At 35.6% G+C, this 23,151-nt stretch overlaps 2 protein-coding genes and 1 long non-coding RNA gene across 4 annotated transcripts; 2 read left to right on the top strand and 1 right to left on the bottom strand.

Annotated features, from left to right (window-relative positions):
* Positions 1 to 583: 583 nt before the first annotated feature.
* LOC126915145 (asparagine--tRNA ligase, cytoplasmic-like) lies at positions 584 to 3,398 on the top strand. 2 transcript variants are annotated; one of them, XM_050719583.1, is made up of 5 exons: positions 584 to 1,054; positions 1,150 to 1,306; positions 1,371 to 1,514; positions 1,776 to 2,039; positions 2,096 to 3,398. In XM_050719583.1, exons 2-5 carry the CDS (start codon positions 1,160 to 1,162, stop codon positions 2,096 to 2,098), a joined length of 558 nt encoding a protein of 185 aa, XP_050575540.1. In that variant the 5' UTR covers positions 584 to 1,054; positions 1,150 to 1,159; the 3' UTR covers positions 2,099 to 3,398. The 2 variants fall into 2 exon arrangements, with proteins under 2 accessions (XP_050575540.1, XP_050575539.1); XM_050719582.1 differs by lacking the exon at positions 584 to 1,054 and having other exon boundaries at positions 1,127 to 1,306; positions 1,776 to 3,398.
* Positions 2,641 to 22,821, bottom strand: LOC126915050 (dmX-like protein 2). Its single transcript, XM_050719358.1, has 40 exons — positions 22,555 to 22,821; positions 21,851 to 22,048; positions 21,602 to 21,755; positions 20,771 to 20,983; positions 20,546 to 20,681; positions 20,236 to 20,433; positions 19,975 to 20,156; positions 19,634 to 19,846; positions 19,393 to 19,546; positions 18,918 to 19,282; positions 18,438 to 18,730; positions 18,153 to 18,362; positions 17,759 to 18,049; positions 17,530 to 17,676; positions 17,153 to 17,411; positions 16,844 to 17,085; positions 16,479 to 16,695; positions 16,015 to 16,377; positions 13,650 to 15,917; positions 13,172 to 13,486; positions 12,971 to 13,072; positions 12,717 to 12,887; positions 12,226 to 12,459; positions 11,993 to 12,133; positions 11,667 to 11,899; positions 11,411 to 11,592; positions 10,862 to 11,228; positions 10,260 to 10,496; positions 9,887 to 10,139; positions 9,559 to 9,763; positions 9,190 to 9,460; positions 8,917 to 9,090; positions 8,707 to 8,805; positions 7,152 to 7,238; positions 5,171 to 5,231; positions 4,798 to 5,006; positions 4,353 to 4,497; positions 4,047 to 4,264; positions 3,889 to 3,972; positions 2,641 to 3,811 (listed from the first exon to the last, which is right to left on the bottom strand). Exons 1-40 carry the CDS (start codon positions 22,639 to 22,641, stop codon positions 3,695 to 3,697), a joined length of 10,095 nt encoding a protein of 3,364 aa, XP_050575315.1. The 5' UTR covers positions 22,642 to 22,821; the 3' UTR covers positions 2,641 to 3,694.
* LOC126915170 (uncharacterized) lies at positions 5,114 to 8,382 on the top strand. Its single transcript, XR_007710043.1, has 2 exons — positions 5,114 to 5,254; positions 5,330 to 8,382. It is a non-coding gene; the product is annotated as an uncharacterized LOC126915170 (long non-coding RNA).
* Positions 22,822 to 23,151: the final 330 nt, after the last annotated feature.

The following is a 23,151-nucleotide window of genomic DNA, read 5'->3' as shown; positions in this document are numbered from 1 at the left end:
ACCTGCCATGACATAAGGAAACAAATATGATTGTCCAATGCAACCACAATCCAACTATATATATTCGCTAGCAAGCAGTCTAAACAACAATTAAGAAAAACACACGATAATATAGATAGAACCACAAATGAGTAAACCTAAAGAATTTTACTAATTATTATAAAATATACGTTGCATTAGGTACTGATATAGATTGCATCAGGTACAGATAGATCAAACTGTAGAGCTTTAATACTTACACAACACATTTATTCTTATTAGTTCTACCATAATCAAACTAACATTTATTGGAAATTTCAAATATATAATTGTCATAAATCTTCTACTTTCCATAAATTAAAACGCAGTTATAACATGATCAACAAATTGGAAACGAATATAATAAGATAGCTTAGCTGAGAGCAGGTAAAGCACAAAGGAGAAGTTATTATCAAAAAGTATCATGCCAGCGATGGAGTTTTCTGAATCTTTATTAGGTAGAATAAAACACTTTAATAAGAGTAGAATAAAGCACAATAAAATTAAAATTGCGCGCACGCACACGCACACAGTGTGTATATATATAGTATATGTGAATATATATATATATATATATATACTATTCTCCTGTAAAGAAATAATGGAGTTTTACATTTTTCTTTCGGATCCAGTTTATATCTGTGAGAAATACGGCAATGACGAGATAGGCGACGGTTCTGAGTCTAATTCTTTTAAAACGATTTTAAGAGCAATTCGTTATTGTAGGAAGGGAACCGTTCCCACCAATTTATCAAGATTCTCACTAGGATGGAAAAAAATTTGAGACAATATCAAAATCGCGATTTAAAAAGGCGCAAAAAATTTGAACAAGAAAAGAATATAAGAATGAAGAAAGAAGCAAAAGAAGTTATTAGAGGATGAAGAAAAAAGATTGAAAAACTTGGAAGAAGCTAAAACAATTGTAATTCAAGAAGATAGTACTCTGTCACATACAATTTATGTAAAGATTCGAGACAGTATCAATCATCGGGACAGACGAGTAAAACTTTTCGGTACATAGGCTTAGACGGCAAGGTATAATATATATTTGTGAGCTAAATTTTAAATTATATATCTAATTTGTATCTATTAATTTAACATTATTGTTTTACATTCTTTTCTTTTTCTATGAAGAGCAGTTATGTTTATCACATTAAGAGATGGAACAGGCTTCCTACAGTGTGTACTTACCAATATTTTATGTCAAACGTACAATGCATTGACCTTGTCCACAGAAGCTTCCACTGAAGTATTCGGAATGCTCAAGATTGTACCAGATGGAAAAAATGTACGATACCAGATGTAATTTCAACAAGAGCTTCTCAAATTTCTATATTTCTTGCCCTTTTTAGGCTCCGAATGGACATGAATTACATGTTGATTATTGGAGATTAATAGGAACACCTCCTGGTGGTGCAGATACTATTTTAAATGAAGAAGTTCTTCCTGATGTGCAGTTAGATAATAAACATATTATGATGATCTTTGGTGAAAATGTAAGATAATTGATATAATAAGTTATATATTAAGAATACAACTATAGAAAATTAATAAATGTTTGTTAGTTTCCGTTTGATCAAATAAATCACAGTGAGTAATTCATATTTTTTAAACGTCTCGCGTATTGCTTGTGAGACCTGTTTTGATGCAAGCATTTGAGTGATAATTATTATTTCGATACAAAATTTGTATTCTTTGTTTTATTTGTGTTCATAAGAAAAAGGAGGAAAAGAAATAGTAATATTTTTCATCCATAGGATATTCCAGAAATGTCAGAGAGAAAAATGACCGATGCAGTAAATGAACCGACAATGTTGTGTAGATTTCTTACAGAAATCAAGTCATTTTATATGCAACGTTGCGCTGATGACAAACGTCTTACAGAATCGGTGGATGTACATTTACTGTATGTTGGTGAGAGATTTGGAGCTTCGATGCGTATTTGGGACTATGATGAACTGTTGGAGGGCTATTCTTATGCGAACATAGACACAAAACCATATTATTGGTATACCGATCAGGCAGGTATCATTGATTCTATTTGTAATGACATCATTTTCTATCAATCTTCTTTCAGTGAAAATACAGAACTTGCCCTCATGGCGAATTTGGATTAGGTCTTGAAAGATTTTTATGTTGGCTTTTGAATAGATATCACGTATGCGAAGCATGTCTTTATCCATGTTTCTTGGTACGTTGTCGACCTTAGATTTCACGAGCATAATTATACTTATATGTATATATATCGAGATGAACGAATTCACAATTATTAGTAGGTAAATTATTGTGAGTTTCCAAAAATTCAATCACGACGGAATTATTGAAAAATGAAAAGTCTCGATAGTCAGAAGTAAACCAAGAGATTCAAACATCTATTTGTTACTTTGTTTACCAATTTGTGATTTTATGTTTGAACACTTTTTCGCATTGAATGTCTATGCGTATAGTTAATATCAAAGATACGAATAACGAATCTTAATGAATATTAAATTCCAATACGTAAGTATCGAAAAGTTTCTCGATAGACAATCACGTATGTGAAATTTTTTACATTTATGAGTGAAATCAAATACGTTACGATAAATACGTTAAAGAGCCAGGAACATCAGAAGGAAATACATATGTTTTTGATGAAATTATATTTCACAAATACTTTCGTTTCGACAACGCGTAACTTATAATACATACGCATAGGATAGTTATAAATAGGTTTCTAATATTCTTCTTTCACTTTTTCTTTTTCTTTCTTTCTTTACTTAGTCCCGTTAGACTTTTCAGTTCTCCTCTTTCTTAAATACTTTATATCGTATATACAAATCATACGATGAATATTAACTGTACTATTTCGCATATATTTTCGTTATGTCAATTTACATACTTATAGAATAATACGCAATTTAATATTTTTGTTAAATATTTTTTTTACACGAGAGAAACTTTCAAAAATGTATTTCGCCACATAGTAGGAAAATACGGAAACGATTGTGTGTTATGACAGAACTCACAGAACATTAATCACACAATACCAAGTTGCGAATGTAGAAACAACATAATACATGTAACGTTTGATACTTATTATGAACAATTTAATTAGGTTCACTTTTGGTTGATTTTTCTAATATTTTATGCGTTTTTATATAATGGTATAGAAATATAGCATGTTCTATACAGAAACGATAATTAGTACGATATTCAAATGACTGGAAGATGGAGAAAACAAGATGAAACATCATTTGTATATGCGCAAACGTGTTTGTTGGAGTTGGTGAGTAACGAAATAATGTATTGCAAACAAAAATACTTCATTCTACCTCCAATAAGCAAGCGACAGAGGATATAGCGAGATTTTAGTTGTAAATAAATTGGAATATCAACGAAAATGCTCTCAACGACTACTTTATCCTTTTAAAGCTTCGAATATATCCATGTTTATAATAGTTTGATAATTATAGTTTCTATTTTCTCTCCCTCTTATTTTTATCCAAAGTTTACTATTTCAAGGCGCTCAGTCCTTCTTTAAACGACTAATTGCAAGAGGGATTGAAATAAGAAGTTAACAAGATACGCTTCCACATATTCGATAATTACATACGTTTAGTTCACTAGTTTGTAACCGATTTATGGCTTATAGTTAAAATATTTTGCCAGTAGAACATCACTACGTTTTCGGATTACTTTAGTATAAAGTATGTACGACGCAATCGCGTTCCGGTAGCTGACGAACTTTCATAGATCCATCTGCGCCACATGAAAATAAACGGCCGGCAGAATCGACGTGTAATTGTGTTACACCCTGAAAGAAAATTGTCGATATTATAATTTATTTGTCAAAATGTAAGTAATTAACGTAAACAGTGTTGATGGGCATACTTGTCCGATGTTTTTAAAGAAACTAGACCGTGGATGTTCTCCAGGAAAAGAGTAAAGCAGAGAATGGACGGTTAAACCCCATATCTGATCGAAAACAATTAATACAAATTATAATATATATTGGTATTTCTATCTTCGCATACTGCAAATATTATCACCTTAATATCACCATCTCCTGCTCCACTCACGAAAAATTCTTCATGCGGATCAAGGGCTAAGCATTTTATAGCCGACTCGTGAGCCTGAAAGCGATGCCGTTGTTGCCGTTGTCGAACGTCAAATATGTTAATATCACCTTTCTTCCCACCGCTGATTAATAGCTGATGTTGGGGCGCAAGTATTAACGAGCTAGCTCCTTGTTCGTGACACGTGAAACCTAATAGAAACGTAAAGAGACAAACAGTTTTTCTGTGATCATTACGCGATTCACATACTCATGCAAAGAAAACGAGGGTGAGACGCACCTTGAATGAGAGATTTATTCTGTGGAAGTAAAGTATCCCAAAGCGCAACATTACGTCCTTCAGAACCATGACCAGCGGTTGCTATTAAGCTGCACGCACCAAGGAAGACAAAATCGGCCGTCACCTTGCTATGGCACTGATAATTCTGCCAGAACGAATTATTCTTAATTACTTGAAATTTATTCCTATAGTTATATGGTCGCATTTGATTGTGCGCAAGATAGATATTTAAATAGATAGATAGAGAGATAGAGAGAGAGATAGATAGATAGATAGATAGATAGATAGATAGATAGATAGATAGATAGATAGATAGATAGATAGATAGATAGATAGATAGATAGATAGATAGATAGATAGATAGATAGATAGATAGATAGATAGATAGATAGAGATAGAGATAGAGAGAGAGAGAGAGAGAGAGAGAGAGAGAGATCAGTCTTACAAAAAATGGTCGTGCAGTTCCTTCTCTGCAGGCTACTTGAAACAAACTTAGATGTCCATCAGAATCCGCAACGCCAAACTTATTTCCGTGTTGTGAGAAACGTACGCGAGTCACTTTGGCAAAAGTGCCCGGTGGTCGAGGAGTCGCTACAGCCGTTTGATGCCCCCATTCCCAAAGGGATACTGAACCATCTTGAGAGCCAGTCAAGTCTGTTTATTCGAATATCGACAAATGTCGGTCGATGAACAGGTCCAACAGCACCGGCATAATATTTCATCGATTAGAGTTTCGTACAACGTATCGTCGTTGACATATCAAGTAACACATTTCATTCGCAATTACTCGAAAGTAAATATTTACATAGTATGCTTACATAATGGTAAAAGCGGATGCGAGGAAATTCTTCTTATGCCATCGATTTTATGCTTCAGGATCTGTATGAACAAAATATTGTTATGTAAATAGTGATCTTATAATTAGAGACAAAACAATGATTCACAAACAGTACGCACATATACAAATATTTTTTTAGGAAATAAAAGAAAAAGAAGTGGAAAATCTAACCTAACGTCTATAAACTTTGGCGCACATGTATCAGAATATGACAAAAGAAGATAATATAGAAAACGGTAAATGGGCGTTCAATACTAATATGTATAGATGATATACTATAAAACTTATTAAATATTTTATATATATATATTTCTTATATTTTTAGTTATATATATATATATATATATACAATCAGCCTGGTTATACGTTTTATGCTATCAAGTTCTTTAATATTGTTCCTTTTTCCTTGCCAATTCGAAAGAAGTTAAAACCTAAAATGAAACGATCGCTTTTTGGACAGTTTCGTATATGTATATACATATATACATCGAAGGCTCATCAAAAGAAGCGTATCAAATAACACATATTACGTGTTAAGATATATATATACTTTCGTTTCTTCTGCTCGTTTCTTATTTCATTCGATTCGGGCGATGTATTTGTTTAAAAAGCGTTCGTTTAGTTCAATCCAACGAGGGTCGTATCTATTGGATCCACTAGGTTTCAAACGTTTTCTGGATTATTTAATCAATATATATTTCCCCGTTAAACGCGTAAAGATGAGCATATCCGAGTAATTAGCAAGAACTCTTTGAAGAGGTCCAAAGGACGACGAAGGAACCGAAAAAATTGTGACAACCGCAAATTATAAATGTGAAAGCTAGCGGACCCATGGTCTAGGATTCGGATGAAAATGCTTGATCTGTTGTTCAAAATGTGTAAAGAATCTGAAGGAAAGCACAATAACTTATTAAATACTACAGACGACATTCAAGACAATGGCAACCAAAGGGCACAAATTTTTCGCTCAGGTTTTTATATACGAAATAAATATTCATTAGGCATGCAGTGTTACGAAAGAAAAATTTGTGAATCGGAAAGTTTCATCGATCGGCTTTGCTCATTTACAGTTAATTCACAACAAATATTGTTTTGGTAACATATGAAAAGTACGTTAGTATCGAGATTGCCTTGGGAGAAGGAACATTCATTTTCTTAAAAATTCGCGAGGCGTCTTTGATTGATTGAAAAACCGAGGGCATGTATAACAGCTTAATGAACTATTTCATTCACTGTAAAATAATCTACTGTACTGTAAAATGACGATGTGGATGATGATGATGATGATGATGATGATGATTATGATGATAACGATGATGATGATAATGATGACAGGGTAGTAGTGGCAATGGTGTTGATAACGGTACTGGTAGTGGTAGTGATGGAAGTGACGATTATAAAGATGATGCTAATAATGACAATAATGGTGATGAAAATGTTAACAACGTAGGTAAAAATTTAACAGTCACGATAATAACGATAACAATACTAAAATGGTAGATTAATTTTCATTTATACGTATCGATATGCATACGTATAATATTAAGTAAATTGTCTTGAACTTTATCGATTCGAAAAAGAAATAATCATAGTGACAAATTAGATATGTATATACATATACAAACTTTTCAAGAAAATTATTGTTTTGTAAGATCGATAAAAAAAATTATGTTTAGTTTTATTACGAAGGAAATGCTAAATACTTTATATATGTTTATTTAGAGCTTTTACTTTGATTCTACGCGAATAGCTAGATTGTTTATGAAACATAACGATTCGTAAAAACGATGGTAAATCCAATATAATACTGTACGAATTTTTATAACGCTTAGGATATTACGAAGAAACAGAAAACTAGAGCAAAAAGGAAAACGAGAGTAAAGGAATTAGAATATAAAGTTGTCACTAGGGATAATAATAGGATATCATACAGGCTAGGATCTGTTAGAAGTTAATCTCACCGGTTGCAACAAGTGTTTGCTCCTATCGGCAACAAATTGACAGAAACGCAGGTCGTGGGAGCCAGGGAAAGCGGGCATCCCCTTCATCTGAGCGAACGAACGAGCCACCAGGTCAGTGACATCAGTCAGACGTAAACCAAGTTAGACGTTAGGCAAGCATTGAACAAGGAACATTGTTTCTGTCACCAAATGTGCTACTTAGACGCGACCCAATGCGTCGGCTACATACTCGACATCAACACATTTACGGCTATCGACACTTCCCTCTTACGAATTGTTATTACTTTCCTCCGCTCGATTTCCATTCATTTCCGGTTATATCATATCTACTCTCGCCTCTACTTATCGCTCATTCTTAAACGCCCTTAATTCTTAAACAAACAACTTTGATATTTGTGCTTATTGCCTGTGATATATCGCAAGAAGTAAATCTCGAGATAGCCGTGCTCCAACCGCGTGTTTTTCAAGAAAGGTGATTTATAGTGCAATTTTGTTTACATATCATGCAACGATCAGTTCCTTTCAACCTTTTAAGGAACAGGGGGCCTATTATATTTTTTATACCTACGTATATACCATAACTTATTGGACTTATTTGGATCACGAATCTCGCTCGTCCAAAATTTCTGATCAAATTAATTTAATAATATTATGAACATTAATGATACTAAGCGTTAGAATTCGCCGCTTACTTATGTAAACTTATGTGAACGCAATAAATACGACAGTGTATAACGTCGTTACTATTATAGTATCGACATACAAGATCTCATAAGCAAACGATTAGATCCAAACATTCGAAAGGTAAATACATACAATATATACGTTCGTAAGTAGTGCGTGTCAAACACATTCATAGATACGGTTTTTACTCGTCAAATACAAATTTTACTTTATTTTATCAACACAAAGAGAAAACAAACATTAAGGAAAATATATCAGGCTGATTTTCTGTTTGAATCCGCAAACACATTTTCTTATTTTCAGGTTTTAAACGTTGAAAATATGCGGTTCATTGGCAATTTCAATTTTTCGAAAAGAGAAGAAAAATTGCGTATAAAATTGTACATTTGGCTGGAAATTCGAATTTTTCATTTATTACAAACGACAAAGTGCTCTTGGATAGAAATCCTATGTAAAAACAAGAACAAAAATGGAAACGGAAACAAAAACGAAATAAAGATATTTATAGAAAACGAAAGCAACGAAATTATATGTTCGATTTTCTCAATTTGTTTCGTAATGCCATTTATCGCTCAATTTTTCATTAACCCAAACATTCCTGAGGTGATAAAACGTTACAAAACTACAAACTTGTTACTTCCTTTTTCTTCCTTTCTTCCTTTTACTTCGGCGAAACATATGAATATATACACATGGAAAACAGATACATCGGATAGTAGATCAGAAACATCTGGGTTAAGTCCAAGTAGGAATACAACACACGTAAAGGTGTAAACGTTTTATAAGAGACAAACATACGACTGTACAATGCTGGATATATAAGTATACGAATTATCTGTTTGTCATAATTGTGATCTTGGGGGAAACTTACCACGCTAGCTCCTCTTCCGCTTTGACTCGCGATACCCGACTGAGGTTGAGGATTATTTGTCTGCGGACTCTGAGCGAGTAACGGTCTATCTGCTGCTGTCTGCAAACGAAAAATTGAAAGGTATATACGTATATGCGGACATGTACGCAATACACACAAAATGAGAGCCGACATTATCGATGAGAAAAGATATTACTATAAAGTTATTACTTGAATAACTAAGAAACTAGTTGGTTGCACTGGTTCCGGTTCTGGCTGTTTGTTTAAATTTATGATGTCAAATTCACATTCGTCCTCCAACCAGGATGGGAGTTCAAGTAATAACGATATATTCATTTCTTGTACTTCTCGGGGAGTTGCCAAGGCCATTAAACCTGGATTCACCTGGATAGTTAACGCTGTGTATTAGCAACCTTTGTCTTCCCCAAAATCACGTCACTTTTAAATGTAACTTTTAAAAATACTTTTAAAAGTCGATCGAACCTGATTGAGGCAAAAGGCACTGATGCTATCTTGTTCCTTGTGAATGATTCGGACTGGTTCTGGCAAACTCGTTGTACCGCTATCGCTACCTTTGTCATCTCCGGTTGACCCACGATTCAAATTATCGATCGTAGTTTGATTGCTCTCCAAAATCGACGACAGAGATCTACGTTTGCCGAATACGGCTCGGATAAATATGTCTTGTACCAACTCTTGTCGAACTAAATAGGACCACAATCGATTAGCGGGAGCCGCTGATGCCAAACGCGTACTAAAAATATAAAAAATAAAACATCCATAAATTCCAACTATCTAGAGAATTCCAACTATCGCTTTTTTTTTTTTTTTTTATTGAATTTGCAATCTTACTTGAAAGGAGTATTGCTTTTTTCAAGTAAAGATCGATATTTATGAATCGCTGGCTTTCCCGGTGTAGGTGCTGGATCTGGTGCACAACCAGGAATATAATTAATCGGTGGTGGTCCTCTATTGTCTAACTCATCGCGCAAAGTTTCTTGCCATTGTGCCACAACAGCTAACGTTCCATGAATCAGAGGACTATTCACAGGTAATTCTGTATATATATATATATGCGAATAAGGCAAAAAATTATATTATTCTTTCAGTTTCAGAATGACAGAGCAAAACTAGATTGTCAAATTCTCGATATTCTCTATCAAATAACAAAACAAAATACCTTGCATCTCTATGCCAGCAACATTCAAAAACTCCTGGAGTTGCTGTTGTAATATCTTGACTATGGCTAATCGCATAACACACCAACTGTACGAATTTGGATTCGTATGTTCCGTATTGTCCTTTGGTTTGCTCTTTGGTTTTGAATTGGTATCGAATATATCTTCCTCGTCCTCGGACGAGTTTAAATCCGATACTGCCGAATCGGATGAATCATAGTCGATTTCATCCGCATACTCACTATCTATCTGTGGCTGTATCAAATACAGGAAACAACTTTTATTCTTATAATTATCAGATTATATGAAATTAGCAAAATCATATATAGCTACTGGTACGCATTAGGATATCCTCAGTCGATCAACTCGACTAACCTTCATTAAAAAGTACGATATCATGCTCATTTGAGGTGAAACAAATTGCTCTCTATATGTAGGTTTGTCTTCTTTCATATTTGGTTGTTGACCTGTAAATTGACCCAACAATTTCATGTTCAATTTTACACGTTGTTTAGTCAATGAGGTCATGGTATTCCATACGGTTCCTGCGGTACTTTGAGCTTCGTTCGAACCACTATCACCTCTTTCTACCGTTCTCCCTGCTCCACTCGCCTGAACAGAGATTAGATGCATGTATGTATATATATATACACACACACACACACGCGCGCGCGCGCGCGCGCGCACACAACGATATACTATACAATCGGTATCACTCAAAACCGTATAATTTACGCGTCTTAGTTGTTTGCATCTCTACTCTTTTCTATCCTTTTCTTTTTAGAAAACTTGAAGCCTACATTGATTCGTAGTAAGCTATATATTAAGACATGTGGTTTATTTCTTTGCTTGATATTATTTCTTTGCTTTATATCTTAGCAAAGATATAATAAGAGATATAATACGAGTGCTTGGTACAACAGAAAAGTATACAACGAAATAAGGCAAAAATAAAGTAAAAACAAAGTTAGTTATACCTGGCTGCTTGTACTTGCGACACGTAGCAATTTCTTGACCCCACCTCCAAACAAACAGGACCAGGTGTTGTTACCAAAGTGTTGACCTACGAGCCTATAAAGAATATGACTGTCGCAACTCCACAGTGCATAAACGAACAAACTCATGTAAGTTGCTACAAATGCTTCGCAAAGGAGAATATTCAATTTTGGTGTATCTTCGTCCTTCTCCCGGGCCAATAATGCACGCAAGTTAGTCACACCTGGCCATTTGGAGGGTGAAGTAGTAATGCACACACCATCGTCCGTCGAATATCTTCGATGATGGCGATTCGATGCTACCAAGTGCCCGCCGGAGAACGTTTCTATCTCTGCAAATGCTGGAAAACTGTACAAGAAAAAAAAAAAAAAAAAAAAAAAAAAGAAAAGAAAAAAAAAGAAAAAAAAGATAAAAAGAAAAGTAAGAAAGAAAAACCAAAGAAAAAACGAAAAGAGAGACAAGAAAAATGATTAACGATAAATCATCATTTTTAAATTTTACTAAGGATTTTCATAACTTATCATATTTACCTGTCCGGTTGTTGATGTTTCGTAACAAAAGTATCGGAATCGCAAAGTGATTGATAAATACAAGCACTTAACGCCACCGCTAAATCCCTCATTATAAATACCTCGCAATAATGCGTGTTTCTCGTAGGCATTGGTGGATTACGTAATTCCACCAACGTTTGCAACATATCGTGAGCTAGGGACTAAAAAGACAGTTGTAACGTTAAGCTTAGAAAATTCCGTATTTTAGTTTAATCCATCATAATATTATACGAACTTGCAGGTGCCTGACTGGATCTGCCACGACAGTTTTGTTACATGCCACGCTAGCGCTTAAAAGAGGAAGCGTGGTTGGAAACGGAAGAGGACTAAGTAACTGTTGTTGTGTCTTTTCTTGTTGTAATTCTTGTAATAAAAGCACAAGTTCCATTCTTACAGATGCTAAACCACCACCAGATGCTCCATGCAAAGAACAGTAGGATAATAATGTTCGTAATAACGTTTCGTTCGCTGTAAATATATATTTATCGCAAATATTATCGAACACCTATATGTATGCATGTATTATGTTTAAACGCTGACCGAGACTGGTCAACAGAATACCTTTTAACCACCTTTTTCTTCTAGCAGCTCGTTGTACCTTGGCTTCGAAATCCAATTTTTCGGCCATCAATATTTCATGCAACGTCGGCTGTTCACCAGGCTTACATGGTTGCACCATGTCATCTACCATACCACCTTCGTCTGAAAGCATAATCGTTTTGTCAGTTTAAGACAAGCAAAAACAAGCTGAACATCGTTCAATTAAAAACAAAATAACTAGTCTGTCCGCTTACATTCCGATACGTTGTTTGCATCTCCGTCCGAACTAACGCTGTAATTACAAAGCTGCCTGAGGGCGTCTACCTCTCGCTCGAGCCATACGTATAGCTGGTATCGAAGTTGACCTCCGTCTACTTCGAAACCCGTTGCCAATGTTGATAATTCTTCCATTAAAATTTTTAAACATGCCACAAATTTTAATTGTTGCGCCATAATGTCTAATTGTCCTGACGGTTTTGTGATTTTCTCTAAAAAATGTTATAGTACATACGTATAGTTATCTGTTATATTTCACCCGGGTTACTGGAATCTGTATTTAACGACTTTGTCTCTAAATTCTGTCATTTCTAAAAAGGCACTATATTTTATCTAATAATGATAGTTGTAATCCTAACGACTAATTTCAGATTACGCACGCACGCACGCACACAAAAAGAAACGACTTATACGTGTCAACTTATTAGAATTAGGTCAAGGGAGGACTAGATGGATTACATTAATTTACCACTTTTCTCCGTTTCCTTTGAACCATCGGTGATCTCCTTTTTGTCCAACTTCATGCTTAAAGGTGGGCTGTCGGCGTCCTCATGTTCAGCAACATCATCATCGTCATCCCAGTTTAACACTAATTCTTCCTCGGCTTGATGCGTCACAGGTCGAGACCAGTCTACAATGCCTAACACAAATAAGAACACGATAGAAACACTCCCATTTTCCATAGTTATCTAGGCGAATTATAGATAATTAATGAAGTTCCACCTTCGATATTGTCACTTTTCTTCAAATTGTCATCCCAACTAATAATCCCAGTGTCTATCTGAAGATCTTGTGTCCTCGACTTGCTTGGACTATTTAAGAGACCTAAGAAAACACACGACAAGGATAGATAATAGTAGTAAGAGAATTTGCAGGAGAACAACAATATTGTGAACATGCAATTACGATTATGCAATTACGTACTGGGCGAGTCTTCGCAATTTGTCTCCATCACTTTATTAGGTAATTTAGAAAGAACCTCGAGAGCGAGAGCAGGACATCCAGCTTTAAAATGTGCGTGCGCTGTTGTGAAGTACAGTTGTCTCTCCAAAGGTGTAATGCTATCTTCCAAAGTTAACTGTTTGTCAGGTTGTGATTTTGTTTCCATACCGTAACTAAAGCCAGATATAACTACCGAATGACCTTTTTTCTTATCCTGAGCGGTAGATGCAATGTACTGTCTGATCAGCAATGGGTGTGTTCGAAGATAAACGTAAAAATTAAAAACATTTGGATTTGCTGAAACAAAGAAGGAATAATACCTATTACCCTATTAATTATACTCGAACTTTCTAAATTTCTTTTGATCGTGAGCTCTAAGCTCGACGGAATCATTTCTTTGCCGATTTCGAGCTCGATATGCCGATATGAGAAGAAAGACAAAAATATGCAGTTTCATTACCTGTTGTACCTTCCGGTTTATCAGATTCGTCGTTATATTGGGGATGCAAAGTTCCAACGTTTGTCAACAGCAAAGTATTGAGCGACCCTGCATAATCCTTAAGAATCCAAAGAGCCATACTGCGCAAGAACGGATCTGGATGAGCTTTGTTCATGTCTTGATTTTGCCCGTCCTTGTCACAACCTAAAATTTCTTCATAGAGCAATCTCCTCAAATTCGGGGAGGTAGTATCGTCATCGTAAAGTCTGGCAATGACCATCGCTAACTGTATATCGTTCAATTTGTTAAGGCATACATCGATAGCATCCTTTAGAGAGTTCGCTAACAAGAAGAATGCCGCAGCATGCTCGAATCTTTGTTTACCAAGTAGAGCAAACGCATTTTTCAAGGCAGCTTTTCTCCAACGATCTTCCGTAAAATTGTTCGCGAAGAAAGTTGTCATTCTTTCATCCCTCTTATTTCTAAACAATCCCCAAACGAGATTCTTCTTTTTCATAGCTAAATAATAAAGCGCAGCGTCGAGAGGTTCCTGTTTCTGTTGATAAGCTGCTTTCGCAATCTTCTCGATACACCTTCTCAATATAGTGTTGCTTCTAATCCACCAACCTATACCCAGTTCCTTTAAAATGCTCCATTTTGGTTGTCCTTTCGCATAAGAAGGTATCAAACCTAGCAATTCTTCTTCGGATTCAGAATGAAACGCCCAAACGAGATTATTCGATGATATACCTTGCTTTTGAAACTGCGCTCTCTGTGCCAAAGGAAGACAACGAATCAAGTAATTGTAATGCTTCATGGCCAATAAAAATCGGAGGCCACAATCGTCCAACGAATCGGTAGAAACCGTTTCTCCGTCGGGGATACCGGTCAAATTTTCTTTCGCAATAGCATTCTTTGCGGCATCTATTGCAAATCTTTCTGCAAAATCTGCATTACAAGTTGAGACGGTATCGGCTAAAGCGAGCAAATGCATCTGATCAAGGCTCGATAAGCCAGGCAAATGAGTGTGTGTTAGTAATCGCGACAGTAATCTGCCTTGTCTTGGTCCAAAATGAGATATCCCTTGTCTTTCCGGGACCGACGAACGTCTATCTTTCTGCCGCGAACAATCGTAATCCTCTTCCAGCATGTCGTCTAACGACTCATCCTCCTCCACATTGCTATCGAACAATTCGTTGTAATCCTGTTTGTCTTCGGCTTTGTGTTGATGCGGTACATTCGTTTCCTTGTCTGCGATCAATAAAGTCCAAAGTGGCAACGGAGATATCGATGTTATCTCCGCATAGTCTAATGTAAGCTCTTCCGGTATTTGCGTAGTTGAACCTCTTGGTTCTAAAGGCGACGTTGTACCTACGTAACTAACCGACATTGTTCTAGAACGCGACCATCCACCACCACCACGTTGTTTGACTAAATTCTCGTCGTCTGCCCTCAACGAACAAGAACTTCCTATGCATCGGACAAGATGTGCCAATATAGCCTTTACCCATCGAATTTTACCAGAATTTAGCAATTCCATTAGTTGTTTTGGATGATATTGAGGTAAAACGGGACAAGCGATTCTCGAGGCTTCGAACAAACCATAGTCAGGCATATAGTCGAAATTTAAATTCTCGTTTTGCATACCTCGTTTCTTTTTGGCATCGAGCATCGTTAAATTGATACTGCTGACTCGAGAAAGATGGGGCATAGAAGATACGTTTGCTAATCGCCTCTGCGATGTTTCGTGTGCTAATGTTCGCAAGTCTTCATCCCGCAAATTTCGGCTAGCTTGAAACTCGTCCGATTCTTGATGTTGTAAATTTGAATGGAAACAGTCTTTCTTTGGGTTCGGTTTCCATTGCGAGTAAACGTGCATTTCCGAATCCATGCCAACCACTAAGATACCGTCCCTTACCCAAGATATCTGCATCGGCAACGGAGGTAGACCATCCGCTGTAGTTAACTCGATTTTCCGTAATTTCATCCAACGAATTTCGTCAACGAATTGAGGCTGTGCCAACGACGAAGCTTTCCGCAATATTGGTCGGTTATTGCTTTGTGACTCTTTCATTGCTTTCATATTTGCTTGTGCAAGATCCGAACATACAGGCGTAAACAGCATAATCTTCGATCCAACAGCGACGGTCAAAATATGCGAACCATCTTCTTTCGACACCCAATCTAACTGAACTAAATGTTTCTGCGTAAGTGGACAAGTGTTACCATTTTCTATGATCGACTTTCGCAACGACTGAAGCGTGCTAAACGACGGAACAGCCAACAAGCCTATCACAATCGTGAATAACGTAGTTAGATTTTTAGCCGTCAAAATTAGCGTTAAATCTGACTGCTCAAAGTACAATCTTAATCGTAATGGTCTTACCTGCATTCGGTTTTGTACTCTCCCCGTTTTCTCCATTTCTCGGTGATCTCACATCTTCGTGACTGAGCGTTTGCAAAACTTGAGTAAGTCTGTGTTTCTTTTGCAAAAATTTACTATCATAGAGATAGCTCAGGTCTAAATGTTGGTCCACCGGAATCCTCGGCAAGTGTATATTCTTCAAGTGTATCGTATCTTCTAGAATCCATTCGCTTCCGCCAGTACTTTCGCATTCATATATAGCAACGCACAGATTTACGTATCTAGAGTCAGGGTCGTTTTTAGTAGGACGCGTGAATGATTTTCCATATTTGTACGCACACGCAATACGCCCGCTATATGCAGCACTTATATTTAACGGTTGCCCTAAAATATGAATAAATTATCTACCATTCATCGACAATGCATGATCTTATTTCCTTCAATTTTATTTTACTCCGATCTTAGCTTTTTGGATATCTACCCACCTGTAATGTCTATAGTCGATTCCTGATCTTTCCGTATCATCTCCCATTCGCACCATTCATAGTCTAATTTGCTATTCGATTGATCTTTCGTCACTTTACATTTCCAGAAACGTATTGTACTGTCGCTACATGCAGTTACAACGATGTACGGTGCGAAGCAAGCAGGATATATGGAAGAGCTGCTTAAATGTCCGGCGGCTGGTGCTGCATGTATTACCTAAGTACGATTATAATAACGATATTATTTCTTTATATTCTTCGTTGATACTTTCAATGTGATACAATGTGATATTAATTCAATTATTACGAACAAAAGAGAACACGAAAACATGAGGGGATGTAGAATAAATAAATATTATACGAACCTCGACTCCGTCTGGTAATGGTAATTCCTGAGTGCATACTTTTGTAGTTGTGATAAGAACGTGGCTGTTCTGAGGACGTCTTTGGAAAAACATATCCAATTCACCTTGACTATCACGGCGAGATTGACTCGCTCTGCGAGATCTTTTACCTTCTGGATGGTTATAACGTCCAGGTGTTCCTTCTTCATCTTCATCTTGTACCAAATGAGAATCCGGAACATACATCATCGATTCTGATAATCCTGTGGGTGATTATCACATATAGAAGAAAGAAATAAAAAGAATAAAAATAACTTGGAGAAATATTACCGGTAGTTTCAGGTTGAGAGGCTATTACCAAACGCCACATGTGTACCGTTGTACCTTGCTGTGTTCTTTCTAACACAACTATATAGAATGGTTCTTCAAAAATTGCAGATTGCTGCAAATCTACCATAGCATCTAAGGTAGACTCCATTAAGCCTAAATCATTCATCGATGTATCTATGCCAGTTTGCTTTTCATCGTTTCGGTCTCCAGTAATTAATTGTTCTTGAAATACATGTAAGAATTGCGTATTTTGCCAGTCCTGAGTTTATAACAGAAATTATGTCCATTAATTAATTGGATTTAAGTTAACCGACATTATAGAAAAATGTCGATCGTTTCGACTTTATATCATTCTACAAGTTCTTTACAGCACTTACGTGCGTAGCATCAGCAATAGCGTCTAATTGTATGACGCAACCTGGCCTAGCCGTAGATTGTTGAGATACTATCTTTATCTTATCGTGAATCGAATGCCTCATACCATCGTCCGATGACATATCTGTCGAGAGACTTGCCATAGAATCCTGATACAAACACAAAGAAAAGAAAACCGATAAATCAATCTGGCAAATTATATTTTCCTGAAATATATCAACAAATACTGACCATCATTCTACTTCGCCTTTCGCTAATCGATACTTCGGCTAGGAGTGTCCTAGCGTCGATAACAGCCTGATATACCCTTAAACATTCGCCATCGCTGGCGACGAAACACGCGCTCGGAGAATTTGATAAGTTACCTAAAGTAGTACTTGGTAATAAAGTTGGAATCCAAGCTACGTTACTGAACGCTGAAATTTCAGGAGAATTAATACGCGCTAGTTCGGAAACACCACCGCTCTTCGATAAAGGCCCGACTGTGTCTACACGCCAAAGTATTAACTCGCTGCAGAACCCCTGAAAACATCAACGGAATCATCGCTTGATCGTTACCAATCGAAATTCTAAAAATACAAATTCAATAGCAAAACAGCGCATCATCATTTTTACTTGTACTTACAGTAAGCGAGATATCTTTTGAGGTTGTTTTATTAGAGTTTGATCTATTACTAACGTTTTCGTTTGAGTCAGCATTCTGACATTGAGATCCGGATTCTGGTAAATTGTGATGCGATGTCGTCACTAATAACGGCAATACCGGATGACAAGTAATATCGTTCACTCGAAATCGATGTCCTGAAGCTCTCGACGCGTGTCCAATACTTAATACCTGCGAAAGAATAGCGCGTATAAAACTAACGCACAAAAAAAGGAAAGACGAAATTGATAGCTCATTGATTCATACTTGTGAGAATTTTGTTTTATCAGCAAATGTTAATTGCCATAAATTTAAAGTTCCGTTCGAATGTTTCGATACCATAGAAACAATCGGACTTGGATGGGACAATAAATCGTTGACCGTTTCTTGATTTGTTTTTCCATTTTCTAAGTGTCCGTCCCTTTCCTTCGAGACATTTTGATTTGGATCTGTCGAATTTTCAATATTTTTTAACAGTTCCTGGCCAGTTTTCGATGTTAATGTCGACTGTTCTTCATCCTGTTCGATCAAACTCGGTAATGGTGTTGCAATATCCGTAGCTATAATGATAACAATTTATCTAGCCATTTCTGTTTCTCACTAATCGTCAGTTTTATTGAATTTTATGCCAAATGTAAAAATATATAGAATATGTGTGTGTGTGTGTGTGTGTGTGTGTGTGTGTGTGTGTGTGTGTGAGAGAGAGAGAGAGAGAGAGAGAGAGAGAGAGAGAGAGAGAACGTTTACCTTCATTCGATGGTTTTGTGGATGATTTTGCCACTTCTCGTATATTTAATAATGGACCGCCAGTATTATGTGAATACATTGACACACTATGACTCATTGTGGAAGCATCGCCAAGAGGAAATGCATTAGGTATTCGTGTAGAGAATGATATTTGTGCTTGTCGAAATGATCCTGGATGATATTCGTCCAACCATTCAATATGCCAAATTAAAAAGCTCCCATCTATCGGATGAATTGAAAAAAGTAAATCTGGATTATGATGCCAATCACGCAGTAACGTTTCTATTTTGGTATCCAAAGAATCCGGAGCATGATTTATTGACGATGTTACATCCGTTGCAATAGAATTAATGGATGTAGTATTACTGCAGGAAGAGAGAAGAATAAATTTGAAATACTATTCTCTTGAAAATAAACGATACTTGCTGAATATGATAGGCAAAATGTCTCTTGTTACCATTTAGAAATATTATACCTAAGACTTTGGTGAGAATGCGCGCTGTGTGGTAAGCTATGATGCGATGAAATTGTGTGTGTTGTGTGATGTTCATCGCTACTATGATCCTCTTGACTCATTGACCGAACTGTACCTCCTGCCTTTTGTATTGGTTGTAATCTTACTCCCTTTTCTATGATTATATGTAATTAGTTGAATCATTTGTTAATATTATTATACATATATCATTTAAGTACACATATACAAGCACAAAACGTACTCGACAAACCTTCCTCTTCAGAATCATGATCTGTATGATCTACATCCTGTTGATGCAACCCTTCTTCCTTTTCTACTACTTTACGAGTAAGCTCTTGTAGAATACTTTCTGCTTGCATTGTAAAATGCATTTCTTTATTGTTTAGCCAGTGCAGAATAAAATTTGGTTCTCTTTCAGGATCTCCTGTGATTAAACTTGGTACTAATGGTATATCTGTGATAGACAAAACATGTCAGGAAATGTAGAAAGTAGAACATGTTGATGTGTTTACATGTGATGTATATATGTATATACACACACAGCGCTGTAACATCATGTAATAAGATTATATGTAATCGTACCAGTTTCAGCATTAATACTGGCTGCTAAATGAAAATGCATTCCTGGATAATGACCTGTTCCCTGGTAATTATTATGAAAATCGTGAACCGAATATGTTGAAGGCAAAGTTGGTAAAGTTGGTGCTGTGGTATGACCTGCCTGATGTTGTTGTTTCGCGTGCCGACGAATATGGAAACAGGTTCTATAAAAAATACGCGTACCATCTTGCGAACAAGCTATAAATGCATATACAGAAAAAGGAATTTGAGCATTTTACGCACTTCATGTGTTTAAGCCGCTGCATGAATCGATGTTTGTGCATGTTGTGATGTCGATGCTTGCTATGATGACCGTGTCTATCAGAACCTTCAAACTGACTCATATTTGCTAAACCTTCAACATCGGGTGGTATAGTTTCGGCCCACACCCGACAAATATTGTCTCTACAAGATGTAACAAGCATGTTGGAGACAGACCCCCTAGAAAAAAAAAAAAAAAAAAAAAGAGAAAAGAAAAAAAGGAAAAGGAATGCTATTAATTTAACTGCAGCGATACAAATGGCAATATGTTAGAAGATATTCTTTTACATACTTTGGCATATATTTGCTAGTCTTGCGCCAAGATAAATGTGTTACTGCACGAGGATGAGCAACATAGACAAAACTATAGCTGTCACTACCCATAAATTGAGTAACACTTGCATGATCCATATTTCTTGTTGAAAACACTGAATAATTTTAAATATAGGTTTGTTAAAGCTTTCGTTGAATTAGTCGTTTAGAGAATTAAGTTTCATTACACGCGTAAGAATCTTACATTGTTTATTCTCAAACCATATCTTCACTAATCTATCATTAAATCCTGTTGTCGCAAATAATGTACCGTCTGGACTGAAACTCATGAGATGCACTGGTGTAGCTGTGCGACATTTCCAAACGCAGTTCCATGCTCCTGGTTCATTTCCGCTACTCGAATCGCCAGGTGCTGGACTTTCAGCGTCTCCACCAATCGAAAAAGTAACTGTACCAGCTGAAAAAAAATTGAACATTCTTATATATTCTCTACTATATTTTCATATATATTCCATTTTAAATTCCATCAGAATTGTTCTCATAATAAAACATCCTGCATAGGAGACAGAATATTATGTATAGACCTTTTCCAATATCAACAACATGTATATTAAAGCATCAAGGCATAGGAGCAACAAACTATAGCTTAGAGCACATTATGTTTAGGGTGACTAAAGTCAATGTCTTCCAATTACTGCGTGTAAAAGAAAAAAATTATTGGTTCTAATACTTTTAGAATATGTATTTAGTATTGAATAGCATTTGTTATGTAATAATCTCTGCCAAATAAACTTATTAAAGTCAATTTCAAATATTATTATCGTTTTTCGCATTCACATGTACTCTTTCAAAGTAACAAAACTCACAGCTTTGAAGAACATTTGAAGTATTTTGTTCACGTCCTGTTTCACCTTCCTGAGTTCGTAATGTTTTTATCTTCACCACTATACACAGTTTTATTATTGCGACAAGACACAAGACTAATATTGTGTACATTTAAGTAGATGAAATTAGAAGAGCAATATACCAATTGCTATTAAATATAAATTAAACAAGAATAATGAGAAAAGCTTACTATGTTCTTCTTGAAACGGGGTTATATTTTGATGCCACAATTGTAAAAGTTCTCCTCCAGTTAATAATCTTGTTCCTTCCAAATTCCATGATAGAGAACTAATATTTGATTCAGTTGTCAGACTACCAGTTTGAACCCATCGGTATTCTAATTGCTATATGTTATAGAAAATAATTATTCCATAGCCTATTAAAATATACCATACGCATAGTTACCAAGGATAGATATTGGGATAGAAAAGGTACATACGTGAGAACATGTACTGTGAATAAGTGGAGTAGGCTCAAAAATGCAAACTTGATTTTCATAAGCAGCAGCTATTTTTCCAGTGTCGGTACTGCAATCCAAGCAACTGATTCTTATGTAGTTATGTACAGCTCCTGGTATTATTTGAACTCGTTCAAAATTACTGGCAAGAATTACAATGTTACAACCTGCTGCATATGCCTGTAATAGTAATGTAAAATGAATTTATTTTGTACTACTATGCTATCAAGAAAACTTTAAAAAAATTAAATAATAATGACGATTATAACAAACGATGTAAAATCATCTTTACAAATACGGATGAAACAAATACTAACGTATTTGATTTTATATAAAAATAGTAAAAATCAATAACTATATACTAAAAACTAAAGTTATGCAATATGTTAATAATTGATTCGAATAACAGTATATAAAATACATATCAAATTAATCGTATAAAGTTGGAAGTTTGAAAATGTTTCATGGATGGATTTTTTAACGAATGCGAAATATTTCGGACGACTTGAATGTACAACATAGTAATTGCATATGTATGCATATATATGTATATATATATGTGTGTGTGTGTGTGTGTGTGTGTATATATATATAGAATAGGTATAATATATATATATATATATAGGTATAATTCTAGAATCGCAAACAATTGTGGAAAGAGCTGATCAACAAGGTGAATCACTTACAGTAAAAGAAATCCCTTCGACAGAACCTACAGCGTAGCACCGATCACCTGCATTGCAAGCTCCACTTAATATTTGATGACAATTCATTTTTTTTATCAAATATTATATCATCCTTTGTTATATTGAGTTTCCAGTTGGATACGGTAAATTTCTTAACTGTGGCTAACAATCATCGACAATCTTTTCTAAGCTACAACGTCGAAACGCTATCAGAAAGTGACATCACACGACAGCACCTTCCTCGACTAGTAGCCATCTTTAAATGGATTTTCTCGATACGATATACATAGTACATACATACTATTACCTACTTCTGCCATCTAAACCTAAACATTCTGAACCATTTAAACTACTAACTATTAATATGAGAATTCAAAATGTTTAATCCTTTACATGTGTTTATGTAGCAATATACGCACACAAATTCCATATGAGCTTTATTTGAACATATTTGATCGAACACGAGGAAATTTCTTATAATATATGCAGCAATATACAGCAAATACCCTATTCACGATTACTTGGATATTTATTTAGGTTTTATATTCATTAATACAATATGTCATAAAATTAAAGGATCAGCAAATTTTGACCGGA

The sequence above is a fragment of the Bombus affinis genome, chromosome 4 (assembly GCF_024516045.1).
Source record: "Bombus affinis isolate iyBomAffi1 chromosome 4, iyBomAffi1.2, whole genome shotgun sequence".
Taxonomy (NCBI): domain Eukaryota; kingdom Metazoa; phylum Arthropoda; class Insecta; order Hymenoptera; family Apidae; genus Bombus; species Bombus affinis.
This window is presented reverse-complemented; position numbering and strand designations above follow the sequence as displayed.